This window comes from Electrona antarctica (genome assembly GCF_951216825.1).
Source record: "Electrona antarctica genome assembly, chromosome: 9".
NCBI classification, from domain to species: domain Eukaryota; kingdom Metazoa; phylum Chordata; class Actinopteri; order Myctophiformes; family Myctophidae; genus Electrona; species Electrona antarctica.
The window spans coordinates 17,323,499-17,344,607 of record NC_136790.1 but is presented as its reverse complement, the minus strand read 5'-3'; the positions used below and the strand labels follow the sequence as shown (position 1 = coordinate 17,344,607).

General features: G+C 43.9%; 1 protein-coding gene across 1 annotated transcript; it reads right to left on the bottom strand.

The window, feature by feature from the left end:
• Positions 1 to 10,467: 10,467 nt before the first annotated feature.
• myorg (myogenesis regulating glycosidase) lies at positions 10,468 to 20,874 on the bottom strand. The gene is made up of 4 exons (XM_079511325.1): positions 20,770 to 20,874; positions 16,226 to 16,294; positions 14,940 to 15,267; positions 10,468 to 14,012 (listed from the first exon to the last, which is right to left on the bottom strand). Exons 3-4 carry the CDS (start codon positions 15,200 to 15,202, stop codon positions 12,221 to 12,223), a joined length of 2,055 nt encoding a protein of 684 aa, XP_079367451.1. The 5' UTR covers positions 15,203 to 15,267; positions 16,226 to 16,294; positions 20,770 to 20,874; the 3' UTR covers positions 10,468 to 12,220.
• Positions 20,875 to 21,109: the final 235 nt, after the last annotated feature.

Sequence of the window (21,109 nt, the reverse complement as noted above, 5' to 3'; positions counted from 1 at the left end):
CACACACACACACACACACACACACACAGGAGTGTGTGGGATGATACTTGAGACACCCTGGCCCACGACCAGAACAACTGGCGTCTCTCCTCTGCAGATGGACACACAGGTGGGCTCGCAGGTGGGACAGGAGCGAGGAGCGCTGTGCCAGGTTTATGCCCTGCCTGGTTGGTGTGTGTGTGTGTGTGTGTGTGTGTGTGTGTGTGTGTGTGTGTGTGTGTGTGTGTGTGTGTGTGTGTGTGTGTGTGTGTGTGTGTGTGTGTGTGTGGCTGTGTGCGTGCGTGCGTGCGTGCGTGCGTGCGTGCGTGCGTGCGTGCGTGCGTGCGTGCGTGCGTGCGCGTGCGCGCGTGTGTGTGTGTGTGTGTGTGTGTGTGTGCGTTGATGAGCTGGGTAGCATTCATGTGTAGGTACAGATGAATGTGTGTCTTGACTGTCTTCATCACATCTGGGCCACGGCCTATCCCGTCGCCAGTGCCACTGAGAAGTGATTCATCGGTGCATACTGCCCCCTCCTGGACCTCAGCATACTGCGCCCTCCTGGACCTCAGCATACTGCGCCCTCCTGGACCTCAGCATACTGCACCCTCCTGGACCTCAGCATACTGCACCCTCCTGGACCTCAGCATACTGCACCCTCCTGGACCTCAGCATACTGCGCCCTCCTGGACCTCAGCATACTGCACCCTCCTGGACCTCAGCATACTGCCCCCTCCTGGACCTCAGCATACTGCACCCTCCTGGACCTCAGCATACTGCGCCCTCCTGGACCTCAGCGGCACCACATGGGAGGTGCATACTGCACCCTCCTGGACCTCAGCATACTGCCCCCTCCTGGACCTCAGCGGCACCACATGGAGGAGGAAGTGATTCATCGGTGCATACTGCCCCCTCCTGGACCTCAGCGGCACCACATGGAGGATGAAGTGATTCATCGGTGCATACTGCCCCCTCCTGGACCTCAGCGGCACCACATGGAGGATGAAGTGATTCATCGGTGCACACTGCCCCCTCCTGGACCTCAGCATACTGCCCCCTCCTGGACCTCAGCGGCACCACATGGAGGATGAAGTGATTCATCGGTAGCCTGGATCCAGCCCAAAGATCCCGCCCACTCTCTGAGTGGACTGAAGCTTCAAGAGGGACTCTTGAGGGAAGCTACAGTCTGATAATCAGGCTAATTCATCGGTGCATACTGCCCCCTCCTGGACCTCAGCATACTGCACCCTCCTGGACCTCAGCATACTGCGCCCTCCTGGACCTCAGCGGCACCACATGGGAGGTGCATACTGCACCCTCCTGGACCTCAGCATACTGCCCCCTCCTGGACCTCAGCGGCACCACATGGAGGAGGAAGTGATTCATCGGTGCATACTGCCCCCTCCTGGACCTCAGCGGCACCACATGGAGGATGAAGTGATTAATCGGTGCATACTGCCCCCTCCTGGACCTCAGCGGCACCACATGGAGGATGAAGTGATTCATCGGTGCACACTGCCCCCTCCTGGACCTCAGCATACTGCCCCCTCCTGGACCTCAGCGGCACCACATGGAGGATGAAGTGATTCATCGGTAGCCTGGATCCAGCCCAAAGATCCCGCCCACTCTCTGAGTGGACTGAAGCTTCAAGAGGGACTCTTGAGGGAAGCTACAGTCTGATAATCAGGCTAATTCATCGGTGCATACTGCCCCCTCCTGGACCTCAGCGGCACCACATGGAGGATGAAGTGATTCATCGGTGCATACTGCCCCCTCCTGGACCTCAGCGGCACCACATGGAGGATGAAGTGATTCATCGGTGCATACTGCCCCCTCCTGGACCTCAGCGGCACCACATGGAGGATGAAGCCAAGCTACCATTAACTATACGCTTCACGTTACAATGTGCTGTTCTGCCATTAGTACATTCTCAGCTCTTCAAGTCACTGCAAGTTTGGATGAATATGAATATACACATCCTAGTGTAGCGGTTAGCTAGGGCATATCCCATTCAAGACAAAAGGCTGTGTGGCCGGGTTCGAACCCTGCCTGGGAGTTGACGTCAGCAAGCTTGGGGCATGCGGTCGCAACAGGCTTCTAATGAGTTCAGATCTGAGCCGTCTGTCCTGGATGGGAGTCTCCTCCAGGCGTAAAAAACCGATGATACGTTTAGGACTGTCTGACTTAAGCAATATTAGAAGAGAAGATGTTCTTTAACGTCATTAATGCACGCCTGCGGTGCCGTAGGAATTCGCCCGCAAGGCGAGTTCCCAAAAGTATCGCAGAAGTGCATTAAAAGAACACCCGCTCGTGTAATATTGCAATTATACAACAGTTACCCTTAAAACTAAGAGAATCGCTGACAAATAGATGTAGATGTATAGTCACTACGACCACAAATGTCCCAAGAAACTAGCTAGCCTAGCCACCGAGTCTTCTGCGTTCTGAGAGAAAAGCACAGCTGAATTGTTTGTTTTGATTAACCGGTGAAATAACGTGGTTATTTCAACGGCTAGAAGCCGTTTCAACCAATCAGATTGCTTCCTCAAAACGACCTGTTGTATAATGTGACTTCACTTCTAAGACGCTGTGAATGAGATGTGATGAGTTACTGTATACACAAAAGAGAACTCTATCGTACAAATTCCACAATTGGATGTTTCTCTTTAGACCTGCACTTGCGCACCCGCATCGATTAATTTATCGGGCGAGGCTAAAGTAGCTTCCTAAAAGTCTGCATAGCCTAGAGAAGCACACTGTTGTGCGTTCTCACACTTCTTGCCTTTGGCATGATAAAAAGCCCTTTCCTTATTCCACACTCTTTTGCAAACCTCTTCTCATAAAACCCTTCCCGTTTCCCTCAAGCCCTTGTGCATAAATAATTTGGGCCAGTCTATGAAAAGACGGGGCCGAACAAAACAATATGATTGCAGAAAAGCAAACCAACAAATAGTATTGATTTCCCACAGCGCACAGACAGCTAATCAATGAATGTATGTCTCCCCCGCACCGAGGCCGCGAGTCCAGATCAATTGTGAAGAAAGCAGAGACATTGGCAAACAGTGTGGGGTAGTAGTTATAAAGCAGTGGTTCTCAAAATGGGGTCCGGGGATCCCCAGTGGTCCGGGAGGGGGTTCTAGGGTGGTCCCCAGCTAAATTGTTGATAGATCAGGACCCTTACGGGTCTGGATCTCCAAGTTATGGAGGTCTGTAGCGTAATGCGGTGGTTCTCAGAGCTGGGGTCGCACACTGTTTGAGCAGCCGGGCCATTCACACTGAGCAGTCAGCTCATTGGGGTCGCATTCAGGTCACACGCACAGACACAGCACTGCTCAGTTCACACAGGTGTGATTTCGTTTACCGAGTGCCTTGCTAATCTTCATTGGTCCTTCTGGTTGGAGACGAGGCAGTTGGTCACGGCCTTCACAGGTTCAATATGACAGACTTGGACTGGAAGCTATTAGAGCTATTAGAAATCTGAGATCCGAACAGTAAGAGAGATGTCGTATAGAACTGTGACATATACCAGACCCCACCTAAATCCGAGGGCCATCAGAAATTCCTGAATGCCAAAGTTGTTGCTTAAAAATTGCTAACTTTATTATTACAAGTTTTCTAGTGTTAAATAAGACTTTTCTTAATTTCTTACCAAGCCTAACCAGAGGTTGCTGTTGCTGTAGCGCCCCTGGACGTGAAGTATAATCCCACCCAGGCAATGCTCATTGGACGGTTGGTAAATAGAAATAAAATCACATTTTCTTTAGACGTGTATAATCCTTTGTGGAAAGGCTGACAAACGGCACGAGGCCCCCAAAAGTAGACAGGTCTACATTTTTGGGTATTTTATTTACCTCTCCAACGACTAACAGACAGTGCAAGCCGGTGACAAATACATACAAATAAAGACTGGCCAAAAGTAAACATTCCCAAAAATAGGAAACATAAAGTAGGACTTGAAAACTTCACTCAAGAAAAACAACAAAACAGGAACTTGAGATACTGCTAACAGACTATGGCTCCTTCCATGAGGCCCTGATGTGGTCTCTTACTAACATCAAGCCAAACTGAACTTAAACTCACCTGCAGCATGCCTGCTTTTAAACAGGTGGGACAAACCATCCCCTAATCAGTGTGATAACTAATTAACTCAAAACACGGCTAACTAAAAGGCCTATGAGTAATTACACAATTTACAATTTACAAACACTCAACTATATTTCACAGGACCAATTCATTTACAGAGTATAACATAAACTTGAAACTTGAACGTCACCTATAATTGACAGACAGCAGAATGTGACACCTCTGTTACCCATTACATTATGCATAGGTGTCGTTTGGGTGTTACAATAATTAAACCAATTACCGTGTCACATGCCATTGCCTTTAAGAGATCCCTTATCCATTGCCCGTTATGCCCAGTACTATATAGCCTTCATAGCCTTACGGTCTATAGCCCATGGAAGAGTGATGTGTTGCTGCCTTGAAGTCTCCCTTTTCGTCCATGCTAAACCCCTTATCCCTAATGCCTTTTTTTTTTTTTTTTTAAACTATTCAAAAATGTTTTTCAAAATAGTAAAAAAGGCAAGGTAGTTTAGGGATAAGGGGTTTAGCATGGACGAAAATAGAGCCCTTGGTGCCATCTGGTGTTGAGATTTTTGTTTGCACTTTGCACTAGTGCATGTCACTGTCAGTCAGAGCCCCAAGATACCCCAAACAAACTGTACCTGTCCGGTTCTGGAACGGGGCTGGACTGGAGTCACTTTACTGAGAATGGACCCGAGACCGAGCCGGTCCGGGTCCGGGTCGGATCCTCAGGTATTCGGGGGGGTTGAGCTTTAATACCCGTTTCTCAGTGCTGCCTTCTCTTCCTCTTGGGACACACACCTCCATGGCCAGTTTGGCCACCTAGATAGAGCCTTGTTTGTTTGATTTAGAAGATTGTTCAGCAGTTTAGTTTCCCTGCCAGGTTTTTCCTTTCTACTCGATTCATTCTTCTATTTTTAATATCATTATACATTTTTGCATATATTCCTCGCCCGTTTCGTTGTGGTCTGGGAGCCGGGCCATATTAACCACTTTAACCATATGTTATGCTTTGGCTGTTTTTTTAAGATGTTTTGAATAATAATAATAAATAATAATACATTTATAAAAATATGTTTTTGCTTCTGGGGGTCCCTGGCACAACATATTTTGAGATGGGGGTTCAAAATAGTAATTAATTTGGGGGTCCTTGACATGGAAAGCATTTGTGAACCACTGTTCTGAAGCATGTGGAACTGGAATGAATGTCCAAACCAGACAGATTAGTCCCAGCTGTCAATAAACACTGGAGCCATGCAGGCTCCTTTCAACTTCAAAACGCCACCTAAGTATATTCTCATAAATGCCATTTACCACCACTTATTATATATATTATTTTTAAAATCAATTTATTTTTTTATTCTTGTTGTCCAGTCAACAATAAGCCTTTTATTTCGGGCAGAAACCTCCTATCTCTCCCCATCTCAACATCCAATGTTTTTTATGATGAATTGGACGCCCTATACGTCATCACAGCAGAATGCCGCGGCGAAGGTAATGAACATTTCAGATGCGACACTTTGTGACCTTGTAGATCTATTTTCATTTTTCACTATACATCTTTATTCTTTTTTGAGATATTAAAAAAGAAACTATTTTGGACATACAAGGTTTTCCATCCGACGGAGGCCTCGGCCTTGCCCTCGCTGCTCGCGCCACGATCCAACAAATGATGTATTGATCTGGGGAGCAGCGTCCAGAGTGTAAGCTGCAGTATTTCTCATCACCGTGTCATTACTGCCCCCGTGATGAGCTGGGCCGTCATCAGAGTTGAAGTTGTCCCCTACGGGTGTTTCTTTCGGCGCCATGGGACCGAGAGAGACACAGCACGCCGAGACACACTCGCCTTCACACATCACAGGCTAATAATGGCTCAATGATTGCAGTTACAGGTCAACTCCCTGACCCCAGTTAAGGTGCACACATGATACTCTGGTTTGGTGTATGTGTGTGTGCGTGTGTGTGTGATACGGGCTACTTGTATTACTAAACTTGCGAGGGGGCCAAAAGATTCATGTTGGGGTTGGGATTAGAGGATGAACCCATTTAAGACCATGAGGCCGATCGAAATCGATAGTTCTCAAACTTTTCCGTGCTAAAAGGAGGACACGCAAAATGGTATGTATTTGGCCACGGAACACCCTGCAACTCCTTGTGTTATTAAATATGTTTTATGATAAGCATTTATCTAAATTGTAAAAAAATAGCAGGTGTACATTAAGCTCATATGAGCTTGTGTGTCTCTGCTATTTTTGAGAACCACTATTCTAAACCACTATTCTAAATCCTAAGAGTTTTCTGAAAAATGTTATACCGATTTTAGTTGCACTTTTGTTGTGTTCTTTAACTCAAGTAAAAAAAAATCGAGATTGTTTCACTTGTTAGTCCAGGAGTAGGCCTAACAATACATTCACTCAAGTACTGCGTACAGTACAGCGTTGAGTACAGTAACGTAACGTTCAGTAAATTGAGTTCTCCCAGGTGCAAAACGTTGCATCAAGGAGGCCAGACAGCACATCAAGAAGCACACACACACACACACACACACTCACACACACACACACACTCACACACGCACACGCACACACACGAAAAGCAGTGCAGCATTGAAGATAGCTCCTCTCAATCTTGTCAAAAAGCAAGACGGCCTGAGCCAGAAATAGAGTCCTGGCCGTCTGCCATGCCCACAGGCTGACGAGAGGCCGCTATAAATAAGTAGCACGGCCACGTTGAAAACATGTCAAAAGATCACAAACAAAAAACAACACGAGTGCACCACATGTTGACCCACAGTCAGGTCAACCGCCTACAGCAGTGCTTTTTGACCAGTGGTTCGGGGACCACCAGTGGTTCGGGGACCACCAATGGTTCGGGGACCACCAGTGGTTCGGGGACCACCAGTGGTTCGGGGACCACCAATGGTTCGGGGACCACCAGTGGTTCGGGACCACCAGTGGTTCGGGGACCACCAGTGGTTCGGGACCACCAGTGGTTCGGGGACCACCAGTGGTTCGGGACCACCAGTGGTTCGGGGACCACCAGTGGTCCTTGAGAGAGTGTTCCAGGTGGTCACCAACTGAACCAAATGGACCACTATAGATCTTTAATTCTTGAGCGCAAAAAATGAAACCAAATGGATCCTTACGGGTCCATTTGGTTTTATTTCACAAAATAAATGAAATTATTTGTATCTGCATCACTAAATTTACAAGAAGTCTAAACAATTAGAGAACGTACTGTAGGAGAATTGTCATTTTGGTCAACGTTTGCCTGTTTATCTCTTCTAATGGTACCACATCATGGAATTGTGGACTCTTAAATCTTATCCAACAAAAACAAAATATTCTTTTTGGGGTCCGAGAGGCTATAATCTCATCAAACGGTGGTCCGTGGCTCAAATGCAGAATAATTAGTGGGCCTTGATATGGAAAGGGTTGAAAACCACTGGCCTACACCTACACGTATACTTATACAGTATTCTACATTGTATGTATGTATGTATGTATGTATGTTGCTGTCACTAGGCAGAAACCTCTTATCTCCACATATTAGTGTTTTTTTGCCCTAAATTGACGCCCTACTTTATCATACCACAGCGTCGCACCAAAGCATGAAAAGTAGCAGATGTACCAGCTCAAAATGCGGCCTGTGTGACATGTTTTGAGCTTGTAGATCTGCTACTTTTGCCGTTTTTGAATCGTGAAAAGTAACAGTTTTGGAGGTTTCCACCCGACAGAGACGATGCACTGTACTTCATTGTATATCATATTAAATTAGCCGGTCTACAAGCTCACACCGTGTCGCATCACAACGCGTTGTGAGCTTGTAGATCTGCCATTACTGTTCACTACTGTTTGAAGGATTTTGGAAAACAATTGAAAATTTCCCCCAAAAGTGGGATGCCAGGGTTTATTGTGTTTAATCGTACATTTAAAGGCAACAGCATCAGGAAAAATGTTTCGTTGAAAGGGAGAAAAAAGAGAAAGAAACAGCATATCAATAACTTTACAATTATGATATCTCACAGCACCTGGTAGTAATGGTAGTCATCAATAACAAATGACACTTAATTGTACTTCTATTCACATTAGGGGAAGAAAATGAATGGTACCCTCATTCCGTTTGTTTCGATAGTTTATAAGTGGATTAAATTAATACAAGTTCCATTGCATCCATTAAGTTCAATACAGTACAAAGTAAAATCCTGTCCCATCCAGGATGTACTGGAGGCAGAACACTCTCGTAGGGCCAGTGGTCCTTGAGGGGGTTCCAGGTGGTCCCCAGCTAAATGATAGAGAGTTGGTAACCAAATAGACCCTTATACAGTAGATCTTTTACTCTTGAGAGGGTCAAATTAAACCAAATGGACCCGTAAGGGTCCATTTGGTTTCATTTTACACTCTCAAGAGTTAAATTATTGTTGAAACATCTCTATTACTTAATTTACAAGAGGTCTACACGATTAGAGAATGTAGAAGAATTGTTATATTGATCAACGTTTGCCTGTTGTACCAATATCAATACAGCATGGAATTGTGGACGAAATCTTATCCAACGATAACAAAAATAAGATTATTTAGTTTTGGGTCTGAGACGCAAAATCTCATCAAATGGTGTTCCGTGGCTCAAATGCTGAATAATTAATGAACCATGGTATGAAAAACGTTGAAAAACCCTGTCGTAGGCCCTCACAAAACCAAGCATTAAAATCACATCGACTACAGAGTGCAGATGCTTATCATTTGGGATGTATGGCTTTCAATACAACTTAAGGACCGCATGAATAATAGAAAATACTCCACAATAGCTTCACAATAGTTTAATTAATTCAAATTATTCATCATTTGATCAGCTATTGCACCTTGCCTCTTCTCACCCTTATACAAGGGGTTACAACAGCCCACCTCTCCAGAGGCCATTACTGTACATACGATAATAGTATAACTGGTTCTCACTTTCACATAAAACAATCATCATTACCAAATAATAATTGTGATTAATAATCATGATTAAAATATTAAGTAAAATAATCGACAGTAAATTTGTTCAGCCCCAATACAACCAACATCACCAAGGAATCAGTGCAGATCAGACTCAGTCAACTATAACTGCGTATATCTGCACTGGATGGAAGATAAGTCACTGAACAACTCTGCCACATCACAACCTGAGAGAAAATAAGCACTGCCATTACCTGAGAAACTTACATTTCAAGGTTTCAGGTCATTATAATCCTACTTGTGAGATGTCCCATTGTTACATTGCATGTAACACAAAAAGGAAGTACATTGAGTTTGTCATTTTAAGTCAGCATTAAGTTAAGACTATTTTCTCGAGCCAGACTGTTGACTCACACACTTTTCAAATGCTTCCGTCATACAGTCTGTGAAAGGAAGCACTGGGAGTGAAGCTCCCCCTATTCTTCCATTTCATCTTTCCTGTCGCAAAGACATGCAAATCTGTCCTATAAGTCAAAATAATAGAAGCATTACTGTATAACTTGCCGCTTAGCAGAAATTAAGAAATATATTTTAAATATATTTTAAAATATATTTTAAACGGAAATAAACAAACATGATTATGTCCTGTTATCAACCTTTCAGGAGGTGCAGCTCCAGACTATGTAGTATTCAGAGACTTCGAGACTAAGTTAAGACGAAATGGGTTAATCTTCACATAATATGTGAAGATTATAGCCCTTTATAGCCCCTGATTTATAATCTTCACATAATATGTGAAGATTATAGCCCCTTATAGCCCCTGACTTGCAGAAAAGCGTCTAAAGATGCTGTCACCTTGGTTCATCATCATGACGGATTCAAAATGTGATTATCATCAATACAACTTTTTTGTCTTTTTATAGCACATTGCGACGCGTTGTCTGTTACCACAGATGTAACAGACATCTCCTTTTTTTATCTCCTCCCATGATGCAACCTGGGCGGCTCATGGTAAGTGCAGTTAAAACAACAACAATCACATGGAATACATGGACCGGATCATACACAAAATTAAAAAAGGCATTCAAATGGTACTTTACACGATTCACAGTGAGCAACTTCCCTTTTTAACAGTCAAATGTACACATGAATAACGATCAATAAATGATTTGTATAAAAAGTATGTCAGACTTGTTCTCCACAAGATGATGTACATTATGATGATGTATGATGCATCTACACACAGTCATCTACAGTTATTTAACCCATTTTGGGCGGGAACCCCTTTTGGTGTTAGCATTATGTTATGCTTTAGCTATTGAAAAATAGCAGATCTACAAGCTCATAGCGCGCCACCGAGTGGTGCGCTACGAGCTTGTAGATCTGCTATTTTTGAAAAATCGAAGAACGACTGACATAGAAACATAGCTTTTTCTGAAAACTGTCAGGATGTAGAAGACATTTTTAGAATCTGATCTCAGGTCAAAATGGGTTAATTCTAACCATTAACCAGTTGTGGAAATTAACAGAGTACATTTATTTTAAGTGCTGTACCATTTTTGCTTCATACTTCTACTCCACTACATTTTGGTAAGTGTGTGCTTTCTACTACACCACTGCATTTATCGGACACGTGTCCAGTGGGCACCGAAACCTTGTGGGCAACTCAACTCAACGTTGTTTTAATCAAATGTATTTCTTTCTTTATCTTTTAATAAATCTATGCTTTGGGAAATGGTCAAAAATAATAAATGAAGTAATAAAGTATAAATCAATTTAACATGCACAGTACATCATTATCAGACTTATATTTGCCCTTCGATTTCTTCTTTATCCACAACATGATTGCAGGGGATCACAGGGTTTGTAGCAATTGTAGAAACACTGGGCCATAAATGTAATTAGAAAAATAGTATATATATATATGTGTTTGGCCCCTAATGTATGAAATAAATGTAAATATAAAATCAAATATAAAATACTTATACAAAATATATGCATGTTATTATTTTCAAAAACGTTGGCCAGAATTACCAGGTGCCCACTGTTCTGGTAGCCCATCCATTTGATACCTTTGTGTAATTTGCAGATTGAGATTCAAAATATCAAATATAACCATCAAGTAAAATAACAAAATAGAATAAATATGTGATATACTGTAGAATAAGATAAGCTGACCAGCTCCTGACTCTCCTTTACCGGCCACATCATGTGCTAGACATAAATGCATCAATAATTACAATAATATGTATTATTCCAAAAATGGGCCAGTGTGCTAATAAGTGCTAATATTTGGTGCTTTAAGACTATTTTATCCACATTTATTTATTTTTCCAAATTTCAAGTTTCTTTCCCTCATTGTGTTTCTACATTAATACTTTCAGCGCCATTGCCGAAAACCTTTGTCAATTGAAGCCTAATTTTGATACTAACACTTAACGCCATTGCCGAAGCCCTTTGGCAATTGCGCTTTTATAGTGCGTTCGATTGCTCGAGCCAAAATGCTACTCACGTTAGCCGGTTAGCTAGCTGTGTTGTTAGCACAGCACTGGATCGCCCATCTTAAATCGTCGTCGCCATAATAATCCATTCTATCCATTTCTTTCAATCGCCTGTATCTCCTATTCCTTGTCCCAGATGGCATTTTGGTCAAAACAGCGTTTCTTTGACGGCACAGATATGATGATCTGGAGCTCTGCAGAGCTCCGGTCTGGCTTCAGATGGTAAACAAGGCCTGTCCGCTCCGTGTAGTTTCCTAGGTTAAGACATACTGCTCATGGACCGGAAATGGCGGCTTTTCAAAATAAGAGCTCAAATTAAAAAAATGCTGGCGTGAATTAGATCCTAATTTTTCAATAAATGATAGCGGCCTAAGTGTTAAGATAAATGGTACAGGTGGCCGGTTAAGACTCACCTGTGGCTCTGGGATGCCTTGCCAGTTAAGACACATGCGTGGCCGATTAAGACTCGCCTGTGGCTCCGACATGCGTTGCCGGTTAAGACACATGCGTGGCCGGTTAAGACTCACCTGTGGCTTCCACGTGCGGTTAGGGTAAGGTTTGGGGTAGGGTGTCGGACTACGACTACCGGACTGTTAGTACGTCGGACCAAAGATAGGCACCCCAATCGGACACAGTCTGCTCACAATATAAAGCTTGCTCATAAGCAACTCGGCACACAGGCTAACCAAACAAGTCCAGCTCTATGACCACTTCCTGCTAAACCCAGATAAAGTATGCAATTTCATCCAGATCCACAGGATAGTCTGTGAGGTGCAGTGGCTCCTTGATATCAAACCTCTCTCCCTTGTAGCTCCGCCAGCGGCCAGCAGGCAGGTAGATATCGCGCTCTTGCTTGCCAGGCTCTAGAACCGGCGCCACCATGAGGTCGTCCCCGATCAGGAACTGTGAGTCGACTTTATAGGCCGTCTCGTCGCCCGTGGCGATCCACCACAGAGGCCTAATGATTGGGTCCCCCGTGTCGAGCACCTCATGCGCCAGTTCTAGGATCCGCGGCGCTACGATGCTCTCGTGGAGAGCGGTGTACTTCCGGGCGATTTCCACCACTTCTTCGTCGTATTCCCAGGGGGGTACAGAGAACTGCATGGACGGCATGAAGGCCGACAGTTCCAACCAGCGGATGTAGAGCTCTCGGTCGGGCAACACTTGATTCCCATCGGTGCGATTCCAATAGGCGTTTCCGCCGATCATGTCCGGTAGAATGAACTGATAGCCGAGAATGCTGATGGTGAGCACTGTGGGGATGAGAGATTTGAGTCCCATGTCATAGCCCCACACTGAATCCCTATCTATAGGCCTGAAGAAGCACGATATGTTCTGGGACTGGTAGCCACTGCGCAGTTCAGCGCGGTCGTTGTAGGGAATGGCCATCTCCGTGTAACGTCTCGTGAAAGCGCTCGGATCGCGGATGGGGACTTTGGTGCTGAACTTCCAGGGCAGGTAATTCGTCTCGCCGGCGTCAAACTTGAAGGACGACACGCCGTACTTGGTTCGCAATGAACGGAGGTTGGAGGCGAACCACTCACGTGCTTCTGGATTGGTGAAATCCAGAAGGCCACCGATGCCGTTCCACCAGCGCACCAGGGCGGGCAGTTGACCGGTGGGCTCCCGTACAAACAGCCCTTTCTCTACACACGTGTGGAAGTTCTCCGAATCGTAGTTAACAAACGGATGAATCCAGAGCGACACAAGAAAGCCGTCCGCTTTAAGCTTATGAAACATGTCCGAGGCATTGGGGAACTTGACCGTATCGAAGACGAATTCGCCGTAGCGTGTGGTGTAGCGGTCGTCCAGTTCAAGGTGGCTACAGTTGAAGCCGTGCTTGCGGATGTTGGCGGCGTACGTCAAGAACTTCTCCTGGTCTATGTCTTTCTTATGCATCGCCCACGAGGACCAGATGGGATGGCGGAACATGGCCTTCGCGGGCACATTGTTGGGTTTGTTGAAGTATCGACGGACCATGTACTTGTGAATGGACGTGATGTCTAAACCCACGCAGATTCTGTAGCTGAGCTCGGCACACGGCGCCTCTCCCGGGAGCGGCTTGAAGGGACTGTCTTGGTAGCGGGCCTGGAAGAGCATGGTTTTCTCTGTGTCATTCCAGCCCAGGTGAAGGGGCACGGTGGTGTTGATCTTGATGGCTGTGGCGCTCGACGAAAGCCAATAGCTCTCCAAAATTCCCCCGAATTCATCTCGGCTCGAGTAGATGTCACTCGTGACGAAGGGTTTGGGGGCCTGCTGGCCCTTGATGGCTATAGGCCAGTGCTGAGTTGCGGACAACGCACCGCCGTACCAGTGTGAGAACTTGTAAGTCATGGCGTGCTCCACGGGAATGTCGGGAGCCAGCTCCTCCCAGCGCACGCGGTAACACTGCACCGGGGCCTTGGGCTGCACCGTCTCAATGAAGAAGATCAGCTTTCTGTCCGTGGTTCGCTCGCAGCTCAGCATCTCCCCCTCTTTAGAACACGAGTCTAGATCCAGGGTCCCAGACCTGCAGAAAATTCAAGAAGCGTTAATGATCTGAACTTGCTGTGGTATAGCCGTCATAAATAATTAACATAAAATATTCAAGAAATGTCTAAAAAGGAGAGTTTTAGGTTGAACCATTCACTGATGCTTAGCTTAACCCTTTATAAATTATTCAAGGAGAGGCTCCCCAAATGGAGAAGTTGAGGTACCGTTTATGTTCAAAGTTTGAGCGCAGACCATTGGGATTGGTCAAATCTGGGCCAAATTAACATTTACATAGAAGGGGGAAAAGCATTTAAAGTTTTAAATGTGAAGTTAAATGGGTGGGGTTCATACACAGCACACTAGTGGGACTATTATTTATTCTCTGTATTCATTATACGGCTGTTGATTATTGCATTTAGTTTTTTTATCATTTCGATCATTTTGACTATCAACCTGGTCAAGATGCCTAGTTTTGTCACACTTTTGGGTTAAAGCCCATATTGATGTTTGCTGTTATAAGAACTCGATTTTTTTAATGTATTTTATAATATAATATAATATAATATAATATAATATAATATAATATAATATAATATAATATAATATAATATAATATAATATAATATAATATAATTAGATTTATAATATCCATATTTTTTATAATCGGCTAAATGTATTCGTCCGATTAACTGTTACACCCTAATTACGTTTGCACAATGATCAAATTCCAATTCCACCCAAACCCTACTCTCTAGCACCACTGCCTTTAATCATGTGGTGTTGTCGTTAGTAGGAATGAACACAGAAGCACCTGGGAGGAAGTGGACTAAGAAGGGGGAGTATAGTAGCCAAACCGAGTTCCCGATTTACACCAAAAAAAAGGAGATGGTGCCGCAAGAGGCAAAAACAACTACGGAATGGATTCCCAGATTGCCCCAAAACCCAAATGAATAATATAACCAACCTAAAATCCATCCTGAAGACAATGGCTCCTGCCTGATTGCGGATAATGTAGCCATCCTTGTTGAGGTCCAGCAGCTTGGTCTTCAGCAGCTCTGCCTTGCGCAGCGACGCGATGTAATAGCACCAGGCCGTCACCGCCGCTATCAGCAGCACCAACCCTATGACCCCGGCACCCACCAGGGGCCGCGTTTCTTTGTTGTGTTTCTGCTTGGGGATCACGTCTGTGATGGTGCCCCCCGCGCCTCCCGGGACCACCTGGTACATGACTCTCTCTGCTCAACAGGGGGGTTCCAGGGGGGTTCCTTATCTGGTGGTGACTTCTCAATCACCTACAAACAGGTGGTGGACAAAGTCAATAATCAACCTCAGCACTTGTCGTTGAGTCAAAGTATAGATACTCCTGGACGAATATTACTCAAGTGAAAAGTTGCTCTGCTATTTATTTATTTTTTACTTAACCCATTAACACAGGGAAAGCTGTGAAATCTGTGTAATTTTTATTTTTGCGTTGGCTTTTCAATAATAGCAGATATATGCGCTAAGAAAAACAGCTTGTTCATCTGCTTTTTTGAAAAATCTTGAAAGTGTTTGTAGAATCAGCCTCAGGTCTTAATAATACCTGTAAAGCCTATATGCATTGTTATACAGTGCCTTTTAAACTGGGAAAGCATCTGTGTCATATAGATGTTGCTACTGTATGTCACCATGACTTTTTCAGAAAACTTTTTAGAAGCCCCAGGTCTAAATGGGTTAAAGTATTGGAGTGCAAGCACTCCAATACCACAAATTGCACAGTACATTTTATTTTTTTTAATATCAATGCATTGCTGTATTACAACTTTGACATTTTTCCATAAAGTTGAAACAGTGAAAATAGCAGATCTATAAGCTCACGCACTATTTTCACTTGGGCTTACATGGTTAATTCGTATCCTTTTCCCTTCCTAGAAATGTAGTGGACTCAAAAGTACAAATTTGTCTTTGAAATGTATAGTGAAAAGGTGAACTCATAATTATCCAAAAATACAAATATCCAAGTAAAGTACAGATACAAAACAATTACATTAAACTCAAGTACTTGAGTTTATTGATTGATTTATTGTATACTTTATTAACAGTCTGCAAATGGTACAGTGGTACGATTATACAACGGCGCTAAAAGGGTAACTCAAAGAACACTATGGTCTTGTTTCCATTGTGGTCCTGTAATTGTATACTAAAGACATACAATAATATACAAGACATCATCAACCCTAGTACTAGCAAAAAACCACTGCCTATACGAACCATTTGATACTCCTCTCTTGTCTGGGAGCTTGGCAGACGGCAGACACTAGGATACACTGCTGTATGTGCCTGAGTTGAGAGAGAAGAAAAGAAAAGAAATCTTTCAAAAGACATGTCGTTCCATTTCCTGAAGTAAGACGGCCCTGGCCCACGCTGCTGGCTGTGTTAGAATTCAAGTGTGGTCACTTCTAGAAGTCACTGAAACATTGCGTGCTGCTGCTTGCTGCTACTTTCTGCATGGCGATCAGTGAAACAGTCACTGAAACATTGCGTGCTGCATGGCGATCAGTGAAACAGTCACTGAAACATTGCGTGCTGCATGGCGATCAGTGAAACATGGTGAAACATTGCTTGCTGCATGGCGATCAGTGAAACAGTCACTGAAACATTGCTTGCTGCATGGCGATCAGTGGAACATGGTGAAACATTGCTTGCTGCATGGCGATCAGTGGTGAAACATGGTGAAACATTGCTTGCTGCATGGCGATCAGTGGTGAAACATGGTGAAACATTGCTTGCTGCATGGCGATCAGTGGTGAAACATGGTGAAACATTGCTTGCTGCATGGCGATCAGTGGTGAAACATGGTGAAACATTGCTTGCTGCATGGCGATCAGTGGTGAAACATGGTGAAACATTGCTTGCTGCATGGCGATCAGTGAAACAGTCACTAAAACATTGCTTGCTGCATGGCGATCAGCGATGGAAGAAGTACTCACAGCTATCCCCTCCAACGTCTGGCTTTCGGAATTACGTCATATGGTGGCATATGGACTTTGAATGTTTGTTTTGAGCACTTTTAACAAGGTTTAACAAGGAAAAGTGCAGAAGTATTATCTGTTGCTTTCCACGCACGCACGCACGAACGCACACACGCACACACGCACACACACACACACACACACACACACACACACTTTAAATTCACGCATAGTTATCAGTGAATTTCAATGAAACCGGTCGCAACCAAGTCACTCCTAACTCTTTCAAAAACACTCTACATCCTCCACATACCAGTAATTAAAAATTCCTCACATGGAACAGTGTAGCAGTTTTTTTTCTCCACAGCAATTTTAGTTTCGGACCCATTTGTGATTTTGGGAAACGGGACTATATTGCCTGCCCTGATGTGAGACAAAGTTATTGCTGGTTCACATGCACCGCAGCAATTCCAACGTATCACTCCAAATGAAAGACAAGACTCATTTGTATGGAAGGAAGTAAGAGACGAAAGGCAAAAAGTGGATTCAAGTTCTCCAGAGCTTTGCCAATAACGTCCTGCGCTGCCAAGGCACTTATAGTGGAAGTTTGGGATGTGCATGACTGATCAAAATCATCGAGTTGTCATAGTCTTCAAGAGAATGGATCAGTTTGCTGATAATATTCATGACCTCACTGTATTTTAGTTTTATGTCTTTTTCATGGATTTGTTTTACTTACATATTGTCTTTCTTTTTTTGTCCTTTTTTCAGCTGAAGGATTTTCTGAAGTGCCCATTTATGCGCAGTAGTACCCTTTGATTCAAATGATCCATTCTCTTTTTTTATTTTTGTTTTTTCTTTATTAGGTTTTTCTCTTTAGCACACGGAAAAGCCCAAAACAGTACAGGCATTGATTGATTGATTGAAATAAACAGTTTGCAGAATTACAGTACATTTCAAGCTCAACTCAATACAAAGACTGTTAACTGTGAGTGGACGACCCAATAAAGCATTACACTTGTTTACAAGAGGGTCCACCTTGTTCAAATCATCAAAACATTTAGAGACGTACAAATAGACACTACTATATAGCCAAAAAGAACAGAACAGGAATTCATCATAAAGGAGGTAAAAAAGGGAAAATAAACTTCTACAGTGAGGGGGAAAAGGGGTGGGTGGGGGGGGGGGGGGGGGGGATTCAGATTCGAATTGCGGCCGTCCGTAGGTGCCCTTTGAGGGCGGTTTTGAAGGAGTCAAGGGATTTGCATGTCTTAATGACTGTTGGTAGGGCGTTCCACATTTTGGTGGCATAAGAGCGAAAATAATTTCGTCCCTTGTTTGTGCCGAAACTGGGTTGCACATGGCACACTGTACTGTTGTAATAAAGTAAAAACTTAAAACATAAAAAAGAGAAAGGATCATTCAAATCAAAGGCTACTGCACATAATAAAATCCTTCAGCTGACCAACACATTTTGGTATTAAAGACGATACATGACTTTACAGGAAGGAACACGCCTGAGGGATAAAAAGCATCGAATCAAGGTTATGGGTAATTAACTGGCTGATGCTTGTTCTAGTCATCTAGTGGCTACTAGCGAATCAGCATAGATTAGATTAGGATGCAGGAACACACACACCGAGAGGAGTTTCTGCCTATAAACTGCCCCTGCTTGCTGCTGACTGGTCCTAACTGCAATTGGCCCTCATGGTCTGCGCTGGCAGTGGCAGCCCGGGTCGATAATAAAGGATGCCTGCTATTAATTAGCAATCTAATGGACTAATTCTGTGTTCAACCAGCCTTGGTATGGATCGTCCCCACCCCCCGCCCCCCCATGATAACACCTACCCATCTTTAACCCATTAAAACCGGAAAGCATCTGTGTAATTTTAGATTATATACTGAAAACTATTAGGATTTAGAAGGCATTTCGTCTCTCGCTTTTGTCGGGCAGAAACCTCTTAACTCCATATTCTAACTTGTTGTGTATTTTTAGTAATTGAACGGTTGATCATACTGTGCTACAGCATAACACAAACGCATAAAAAGTAGCAGATCTACACGCTCGAAACTACTTTTGCACTTTCTGAATTTGAATCCTGAAAAGTAACAGTTTTGGACATAATGAGGTTTCCACCCGACAGAGACAATTTTTTTACCGAATTGGCCTCAGGTCGGGTGCAGTAGGCTACTTAGTTTAGACAGTATTTGGTTTAGACTAGGCATTGGTTAGACCAGTCATTAGTCCTACAACTACAACCTATCTCAAACCCTCACCCTAACCCTAACCTCCCATGGGGCAACACACCTAAACCTAACCTTTATGTCTAACCCTCAGGTCTACATGGGTTAACACAGACTTGTTGGCTTCTATTGGGCTCAATTAAACTGGGGAGAGATATATGAGTTGAAAAAGGTCCAGGTTATAGTTATATCACAGGAAGAGGAATTATGCACTTAATTAAGGCGTTAATTGAGGTTTTGTTAGTAGGCTAAATGGTGCGAGAACAAGCAGAAGTGCAAGTGGGGAGTGCAAGATACATAAAGAGGAGAACAAAGCTTAGTAAAATGATCATGAATGTGACGGAGTATGGGCCTAAACTGGAAAAAGGAATAGGTCTTTGGTAGGGCTGGGAAGTTAACCAAAAACATAACTATTAATAACTTAATCTTGCATTAATTGATGAATCGAGAAGCATTTTTTTATATTAGATATTTCTTCATTCTTAATGTGGCGGCAGTGGCTCAGGGATAGAGCGGCCGCTTGGGAACCGGAAGGTTCCTAGTTCGATCCCGGGCTCCCCAGTTAGTGTTGAAGTGTCCTTGAGCAAGACTCTGAATAGAACACATAATTGTGGCCTGGGCCATGGCTCAGTGGTCCAGGCACCTTGGCTGGTAATCCAGTCTGGCAGTGTGCTGCGGGTTCGACTCCCGATCCCTATGGCCTTTACTGCATGTCTTCCCCCCCATCACTCTCCCCATTTCCTGTCAGCCTACTGTCTGTCCCTCCATAAAATAAAGGTGAAAGCCACAAAAAAGAACACATAATTGCTCCCGAAGTAAAGGTTTGAAGTCATATTTCTTGAAGACACATTACACAAAATGGATCTCGACTCAAACTTTGCATTGAGACATAAGTCACACAATAATAATGTTTTGTATTCAAACCAAAGGACAATGTATTTAAAACTCCTCCATCATCACAGCACTGTATGTGGCATTGTTTAGGAGCTACTATATGGAGGCCACATCTCTGCCATTTCAGCTGATCCATTATCTTATCTCATATTGTGACATGGTGAAAAATAAACAGAAAAGTGCTGATGTACGGAAAGAAAAGCAGAAGCCTGAGAAATCATATCCCGTTATCTGAGCTCTTTGTGCGCGCGCGCGCGCGCGCGCGCGTGTGTGTGTGTGTGTGTGTGGGTTCAGTGTTGGGGTGGGGGGAACTTTATTTTCTCGCTTAGTAGGCTATTTAAACAAACATGAGACAAATATTGACTTGCGACGTGGCAATAGTTGTGATCCTGTTAAAACTATCTATTATAGACATCATCAAGCCAAGAAAAAGAAAAGAAAACATGCATGCAGGGCAGGCTACTATAATTATAATGCAACCATATGTTGTGCACGCACGGTAAAGCTAAAGCCATCTACCACTCCTATGACTCTGCACATGGTCTGTGCCCGCAGGGAACGCTGCTAATAAAGCGCATTGATGATGGGTGTGTGTAAATAGTATATAGTGAGTAATCGATACGCAATTGCAGGAACGGTGTCAACAAAGTGTATATATTTTTTCTATCCACTCAACAGATGCTCTTTAAAACTCATTCTACCTACCGATCAAACACGAGCCCACTCCGTTGAGATAGAAGTCCAACTTGTTTGGCAGTTACTGTAACTCTCTCTGGAACTGGTTCAGTACGAACCAATAACACATTGCCTTGTCTACGCCCCCCAACTCAAACACACAGATGCTGCTTCGGGACAAGGCCGGGCATGTTTGGGAAATGTAGTTCTATAGGAGGCGCGATCATATGTAAATGCCAATGCCTTGCCTGCATGGCCATGACATAACCGCCAGTATAGCATTTCATATGGAGTTAACTTGTCACAATTCTTGCTTTGACTTCTATCTTGGTCCGCAGGGCAGGGCAGACCATTAAAGAAAAACATATTC